Source organism: Elephantulus edwardii, unplaced genomic scaffold (assembly GCF_000299155.1).
Source record: "Elephantulus edwardii isolate Elephantulus edwardi_28Jun2011 unplaced genomic scaffold, EleEdw1.0 scaffold00256, whole genome shotgun sequence".
NCBI classification, from domain to species: Eukaryota; Metazoa; Chordata; class Mammalia; order Macroscelidea; family Macroscelididae; genus Elephantulus; species Elephantulus edwardii.
In genome coordinates, this window is record NW_006400006.1 from 1,380,751 (window position 1) to 1,389,172 (window position 8,422).

General features: G+C 38.6%; 1 protein-coding gene across 1 annotated transcript; it reads right to left on the minus strand.

The window, feature by feature from the left end:
* Positions 1–3,571: 3,571 nt before the first annotated feature.
* Positions 3,572–5,296, minus strand: RWDD2B (RWD domain containing 2B). The gene is made up of 4 exons (XM_006899406.1): positions 5,090–5,296; positions 4,939–5,006; positions 4,461–4,823; positions 3,572–3,806 (listed from the first exon to the last, which is right to left on the minus strand). The coding sequence occupies exons 1-4, from the start codon at positions 5,294–5,296 to the stop codon at positions 3,572–3,574; spliced, it is 873 nt and encodes a 290-aa protein (XP_006899468.1).
* Between the last annotated feature and the right edge of the window lie 3,126 nt (positions 5,297–8,422).

Sequence of the window (8,422 nt, forward strand, 5' to 3'; positions counted from 1 at the left end):
ACATTTTCTAGGTTTTAAAATAAATCTGATTAAAATTAGTTTACATCTGAATTAGCATTCTCTCATTTTTAAAATGGAATTGCTCAATAATCTCTTTCCAATTTGGGGTAAAACAGATATAAAAATGATTTGTAGCCCCTCCAGAGTAAGAAGCTATTTAGACTTTCCTCTAGCATGACCTTAATAAAAAGTTTTAAATGCATATAATTAATTTGGGTTGTGGTACTAAGGATATTGAAGCTAATATTAGATAGATCTTGGCTGAAAGCAGGAAGTACCAGAGGAATGTCTGTTTTTCATTGATTGTACAAAGGTTTTTGACTGTGTGGATCATAACAAACTGTGGCTGACTCTGAGAAGAATGGGAATACCAGAACACTTGATTGTGCTAATGCGAAACCTATACTTGGACCAGGAGGCAGTTGTCAGAACAGAGCAAGGAAACAGTGCATGGTTCAAAATTGGGAAGGTTATCCTACGTCCATACCTTTTCAACCTATTTGCAGAACAACAGATTATCCAGGAGGCTGAGCTGTATGAAGAGAAATGTGCATCAGGATTGGTGAAAGATTCATCAACAATCTGTGTTATGCAGATGACACAACTCTGCTTGCTAAAACTGAAGAGGACCTAATGCACTTGCTGCAAAAGGTAAAGGACTGCAGCCCTCAATATGGATCAATATTAAGAAGACAACGATTCTTACCACTGGGCCAATTGGCAGCATCAGGATTGATGGTGAAGAGATTGAGATTGTTAACAGCTTTAGTTTGCTTGGCTTTGCAGTCAACACTTTTTGCACCAGCAACCAGGAAATTAAAAGACATATTGCAATGGGAAACTCTACTGTCAGAGACCTCTCCAAAGTACTTAAGAGCAATGGTGTCACTCTGGAGCCTAAGGTGCGCCTGATACAGGCGATGGTCTTTACAATCACTTGCTATGTGTCAGAGAGCTGGACAATAGCGAAGATAGAAGAATTGATGCCTCTGAACTGTGGTGCTGGAGAAGAGTATTGAATATACCATGGATTGCTAAGAAAACAAATAGGTTCAGCCTGGAGAGTGTTAAACCAGGCTGCTTCTTGGACACAAGTATTCTGATGCTTCATCTGACATCCTTTGGATATGTTGCAAGGAGGGACCAGTCCTTGGATAAGGTCGTCATTCTTGGGAGGGTGGAGGGACAGCGCAGGAGAGGAAGACCCTCTATGAGGTAGATTGATTCAGTGACTGGGGCAATGGGGGTAGATGTGTCAGAGACAGTGAGATAGGCACAGGATAGAGCAGGATTTAGGGCTGTTGTACATAGAGTCGCTATGAGTCACAGGCAACTTGACGGCACATAAATTTAGAAAGTTATTTTTTTTTTCTACACTTAATAATGTATCAGAGAAAACAGATACCTATATTCCTCTGCAAACTTTATAAAAACATGACTCTCCCCTATTTATGACAAGGAAGGCCAGTGTCTGTGTGGATCTACAGCTCAGATATCACTCAGACTCATAGTGACCCTCCATTGGGTTCCTGAGGCCATAAATCCTAATCAGAGTAGTTTGTTCATCTTTCCTTCTTGAACCATTCATTAATGAGCCTTCTTCAAGAATTCACACTGCTTGAGATACATGGCCTTTGAGTTAGCAGCATTACTCATTATGTACTATCCCATCAGAGTTCATTTTCATTCTAGATTAGAGAAAAAGAATAAAAGAATTATATAGCTAGAAACATAAGACTATCTTTTCCTCTCAGTTGCCTCTGAGCCAACTCCAATTCATGATGATCTACGTGAATAATTATACAACTGGACTCCATTAAAATATCGAAGGTGCATCTGGGTGGACTCAAACTCTCAACTGTCTTGCAGCTAAGTGTGTTAACCATTTACAGTATCCAGGTGCTTTACTGAGATCACATGGGGTATTAAAATTTTCTAGCAGGATCTGAATACCTTTTCAATAAAGGGTCAGACAGTAACTATTTTCAATTTAGCAGGCTAACTGATCTCTGATAATACCTAAAATTTTTAGTTGCAGTGTGAAAACAGCCATATATAATAATTATACAAGTAGGTGGGATGGATTAGGGACAGGGAAGGTGGTAGTTTACAGACTCCTGGTTTACCACATCAAAAGTTCTCTTCTTACTTTGGCTAAATGTGCAGCTTGAATTGACAGGGCTCTGTGCCTCACACCTTCAAAGATATAGGCTGAAGAAGGAAGTACCATTTTGCAGCTAGAACAGTAGCTATAGCAGGAAAAGAGACTAATTGCTTATAGCCTCTTCCCTCTCTTAGCTACAAAGTACAGTTTCAGGTACTCATTCTTTGCCAGAACTAGTTAAAATGGCTCTAAGAGCAATTAAGCTAGGAAAAGTCAAGAAGAAAAAGAAGTATTTCATGTGTGGAAAACGAGTTGCAGAAAATCCCATTTTTATACCTGTTCTTCACTATGAATCATCATCAACTTGATGGCACAAAACAACTTGTATTCTGTACTCTTTGTAATGGGATTATATCAAGAAATAGTCTAAATCCAGACTGGCCATGTGACTTCTTCTGGCCAACAGAATATAACAGAAGTAATGGCACACCAGTTCCATGGCTAGGTTTCCACAAATATAGTGGGCTTTGTCATCCCTTCTGGACCTCAACCTTAGCCAAATGAACAAGTTTGGGTTAGGATAACAGAAGATCATGTGTCCAAAATCATGTTGCTTCAGCCAGCACTTCAAACATGTAAAAGAACCACAGTTATCAGAATTATCTAGGTGAGCAAATGAAAGAACTCTTTTAATGCTAACCAAGCCTCACATACCTTGGGTGTGTTGTCAGGAAGGGCCAACCCTAAGAAAAAAAGACAGCAGCTGGGAAAAGTAGAGGGTCAGAGAGACAGAGGAAGATCCTCAACAAGATGGATTGCCATAGTGACGGTAACAATGGGTTAGAGTATTATCAGAGATCATGAGTATAGTACCGGTGGGGGAACGGTTCTGATTTGTTGTTCAGAGGGTTTCTATGAGTCATAGTTGACTCAATGGCATGAAATAAAACCATTTATGGGCAGCTACAAAAATGAGGTAGTGATTTTTGTGTTTCTTTGAGATTAGTTCAATTTGCACACAGGTAAGGGAAGAGGATTGGGAACAGAGGACAAATTAGACCACTAACACTATTTTATTCAGATACAATTACTTTCTCTTTTACAACAGGTATACTCTTTGTAAAGAAACTGCTATCAACATTTTTAAGGTTCTTATTTGGAATTGCACTTATGTTTTCCATCATGAATATTGTTTTCTTAGCAAGACACTTTACATTTTTTTACAGGGTTAAAGTTTAAAATTTTTACAATGTTCTAATTTTTTTTTTATCTTTTGCAGTCTATGCTTTTGTTACTATATTAAACAATCCATTGTTAAATATGATATTTATATATTCCTAATAGATGTGTTTCATAGTCTTTTTTTTCATTTTATTATTTTTCTTCTCCTTAACTTCTTCTTTACGGAGGATGGGATTAAAATAAAATGACAAAGTCAACAGTGACAAAATGGTTTTCCGTGCTCAGTCATTGTCCTTCCACACCAAAGTACATCTGGAAAACATCCCCACATCCTTTAGCATTTAGAAACTGATACAGCTGACCAAAGTCCATGTGGTTTCCCCTGGCTCCATGAGTACTGAATACTTTCTCTTCAAAGATTGAAAATTTTCTTTGTCTTTCCGGTTTACCATTTGTACCATCAAAAGGAATATCTTCTCGATGACGAATTAAAATTCTCTTCCAGTTTAGTTTTCTGAGTCTGAAAAGAAATGTTCCAGGACAATTTTACTGGGTTGTATTAACATCTGAGAAATTTAGAACCTGTCAAATCTCACACTATCAAAGGGACTTCTCAGAATTGCATTAAGGGTATCAACAGAGAAATGGGAAGATGAGTAAAATTTTAGTGTTCTTACGAAGTCCTTTGTTTCACAGAGGGACCCTTACAGAATCTCTAAGATGAAAGAAGAAATCACATCCACAGGAGCAGGTAGAATACAGACAGTATCTTGTTTAGGAGCTCAATTCACTCAACATACATTCATAGAATATTTCTTACATGAACTCTGTCATATGCTTATTCTCATTGCCATTGAGTTGCAACTGACTCTTGGCTGACCCTCAAATGCGTTTTCAGAAGCTGTAAATCATATAAGAGGAGAATGTCCATCTTCCCGCCCTTGGCTTGGGCAGTTTGTGGATTTGAACCACCTGCCTTTGGATTGGCAGTATAACTCCCTAACCACGAGACTACCATAGCTAATGCTACTAAGCATGATTTCTATCTTATTTACTGACTTGAGATTGAATTCCCATGAAGATACAACCCCATGGTCATATTTATTCCCTATCTCTATAATCTTGTTTGGTACTAAAATTATTGACACATTTTATAAAATAAATGCAAGCAAACCTTGACCAGAATTCTTCGCAGGCGCTTTGTGGGCCTTCCACACAAACAACACCAGGCTTCCCTGGCATGCTAAACCCAGACAAACAAAGCTCCTTTGCCCATTCTAGAATATTCTTTCTCTTGTATTTGTTGTAGATGTGATGACTATAGATCCAGAGTCTTGTGAGAATGAGATCAAGTGGCTGGACTGTACTCTCAATGGCTGCAGATGATGTGGCATCTCTGGTGATATAGTCACAAGCATGCTCTCTAACCCATTCTGTGGCATTCAAGATACAGACGTCGCCACAGTAGTTCTTCTGCAGATAAGCGTTCAGATCTGTGTTCAGCTGAGTCTGCTGGGATCTATTTAATAATACTGATCTGATGGAAAAGATACAGGAAAAAAGGAAGTAAATTTCTTACAGCAAAAATCAAGCATGATTTTATCTCAGATTAATTTTAATTTCTAAATTAGGTTGGGATATCTATAACTTACCTGACAGTAATTTCAGGAAGAATGGCAGGGTATTTGAAAGGCAGAATACATGCCAGTGAAACCACCACCTGATAAAATAAGAACAAAATGTTCTAAGTGCTGTTTTAAGTCTTGGCATGTTTCTCTTTTCCCAAAGATAAAACTGAATTACCATTGTGTCCTCAGGTATATTTAGGTTGATATTGACAGTAAAGTAAATTTTTGAAGATCGTCCTTCCATAGTCTTCTTCTCAATACAATCTTTCAATTCTGCTAAAGCCAGCTGGTCATTCACTACAAATTCATCCTCAGTGGGGAACATACTGGCCAACAGTTCTAGCTCAGAGAGCTGGGCCTCTGCCTGCTCAATCGTGGTCATTTTTTAAAAAAATGCCAGGAATTTTCTAAGGAGGAAGAAAACAAACAACAACTTATATACACAGTCTTGAGAGAATTCAATACAGCAATATGGAAATTTCCTCAAAATGTAAGTGATTTCTTCATAAAATGTTAACTTTAAATCAGATTCTCTTTCTCCATTATTCTATTTTGAGCTGTAATATACTAAGTACCAAAATAAGAAAAAATCCAAAAATAGGAGTAACACTCTACTAGTACTACAGGAAGGAGTCTGGTGGCCTAGTGGGTGAGGAGTTGAGCCACTAACCCAAAGGCAGGCCATTGGAGTCAACCAAGTGTGGAGGGGAAAAGACAGGAAATCTTCAGCTCTGTCATTTGCTGTTCTTGTGTCATGAGTCAGATGACCCACAGCTGACCCTCCAGTAGGTTTTAAGAGGCAGTGAGTTATAAGAAAGGAGCCTGCCCATCTCCCTTCCTATGGAGTACCTGGTGGATTCTAACTGTGTTCTATGCAACTGCAGCACAGCTTCTTACCCTTAGGCCACCAGAGCTCCCAACTGTACTAGAGTGTTACCACTATTTTTTTATTTTCTCTTATGTTGGTACTTAGTAAAGGTAGCTCAAAGTAGAATAATGGAATGTGACTTAAAGGCCCTGAAAATCCACTAGTGGATCAGGTATGAGGAAGTTGCATTTTAAAAGCAACCGATTTTCAGTTTTTATACTTCTGTTTTGTTTGTTAAGTGCCTTCAAGTCCAGTTTGACTCATAGCAATCCAATGAAGAAACACCTATGCCATCCTTAACACATTTGAGTCCACCGTCATGGACACTATCAGTCCATCTCATTGAGGGTCTTCCTCTCCTTCACTGACTCTCCATCTTTCCAAGCATGATGTCCCTTTCCAAAGAATAGCTTCTCTTAACAACATGTCAAAAACATGTTAGACGAAGCTTCACAATCTTTCCCTCCAAGGATCACTCTGTTTGCACATTCTCCAAGACATCTGTTTGATCTTTTGGTAGTCCATAGATATCAACATGCTTCTCCAACACCACAACTCAAATGCATTGATTCTTCTCCTGTCATCATTATTATACTGTCATACTTTTATTAATATTATAATACACCAAATTTCTATCAAGATTGTTGATCTGGCTTCTTAAAATACTGTAATAAGCACTCTACTAATACTACAATAGGGAACTCAGTTGGCTTAGTGGTAAGGAGTTATAATGTTAACCCAAAGGTAAGTGGTTTGAATCCATCAATGCTTTTCAGGAGAAAGATGGACCATGTCTTTCCATGTGATTCAGTGACTCTGAAAACCTGCTAGTGGGTCAGCTGTGCGTCTGCTCTGACTGCATGGTGGACAACAACAACAGGTAAATGAATTATATAAAAGCCCCATCAGTATTCAGATGGCAACAGATGGCAATATAACTAATTACTTGAGAAATCTACAATGAATGAAGTAAGAGAGTTTACTAATTTGGATAGTTAGAGATACAACCTTGATGTACGCCTTTCCTGATTTTGAATCACATAGTTCTCCCTTGCTCTGTTCAGATAACAGATTTTTTAATTTAAGCATAGGTTTCACATGAGCAAAATTAAATGTTCTGGGATCCCCATTCTTGTCCATGTTAACCAAAACTTGTTATAATCTATAAAATCAAATGCCTTTGCATCATCAATAAAACACAAATAGACATTACTCTGGCATTCTCTGCTTTCAGCCAGGATCCATCTGACAGCAACAATGATGTCCCCGGTGATTCTTTGAAAACAAGCTTGAATTTCTGGCAATTCACTGATAAAGTACTGCTCTAGTCATTTTTGGATGATCACCAGCAATATTTTACTTGCATGTTATTAAGGATATTGCTTAATGATTTCCTCATTCTGTTAGATCACCTTTGTTGGGAATGGGAACAAATATGGATAAGGATCTCTTCTGTCAGACAGTCAACCATCTAGGAAAGTAGATAGATAGATAGACAGACAGACAGACAGACCACTTGTTGCAGAAGATCAAGGAATACTGCCTTCAGTATGGACTGCATCTAAATGTCAAGAAAACAAAAATTCTTAACACTGGATCAACAGGCAGAGTCATGATGGACGAAGAGGAGATTGAAACTGTCAACAGCTTCATCTTGCTTGGATCCAGCTTGGATCCACAATTAACACCTTGGTACCAGGAGTCAGGAAAAAAGGAAATGAATTGCTCTGGGAAAATCCACACTTACGGGCCTTTCCAAATTATTGAGGAGTAGTGATGTCAGTTTGAGGACTAAGGGGCATCTGATTCAGGCCACAGTCTTTCCAATCTCTTGCTTTGCATCTGAGAGCTGGACAATGAATAGGGATGGACAACGAATAGGAAGAATGAACACCTAGAGCTGTGGGTTTGGAGAGGAGCACTGAACATCTCATGGACAGCAAAAAGAACAGAAAGATATGTCTTAGAGAGGGTGCAGCTTGAGTGTTCTTTGGAGGCAAGAATGATGAGGCTTTGCCTCACATACTTTGGGCATGTTGCTAGGAGAGGCTATTCCTTGGAGAGGAACATGATGCTGGGAAGGGTGGAGGGTTGGCAAAGGAGAGGAAGGCCCTAAGCCAGATAGTTTGACATGGTAACTACTACAATAGGGTTTGTGTGTCAGGAAGTGTGAGGATGGCACAGGAAAGAGCAGGGTTCAGATCTTTTGTTCACAGGGTCGCTGAGTCATACTTGACTCAATGGCACTTAACAACAACAAATATAACAATGTGTTTTATATATATATATCCATATGCATGTATGTGTGTGTATATATATACACATATACATATATATTGTTGTTAGGTGCTGTCTAGCTGAGTACGACTCATAGCAACCCAATGAACAAAAGATCTGAACTCTGTTCTTTATCATTGTTTCTCTAATGTTTACAGGGTTTTCAAAGGCCTGTTATTTCAGAAGTGGATGTCAATTCTGCTTCCAAGTCTGTCTTAATATGGGAGCTCTACCAAACCTTGTCTGCCATGGGTAACCATTATGGCATTTGACACACCCGTGGCGCTGTGTTCACTATCACAACAACCCCAAATTATCTCAGTACAACAAACTTATATACACTTATATACTTAACACACACAA

Excerpts from the sequence above, each read along its gene's own strand:
- RWDD2B (XM_006899406.1), bottom strand. The coding sequence starts at position 5,296 with ATGACCACGATTGAGCAGGCAGAGGCCCAGCTCTCTGAGCTAGAACTG. Across the intron at positions 5,007-5,089 it reads ATATACCTGAGGACACAATG|GTGGTGGTTTCACTGGCATG; the intron begins GTAATTCAGTTT and ends TTATTTTATCAG. Across the intron at positions 4,824-4,938 it reads CTTCCTGAAATTACTGTCAG|ATCAGTATTATTAAATAGAT; the intron begins GTAAGTTATAGA and ends CTTTTCCATCAG.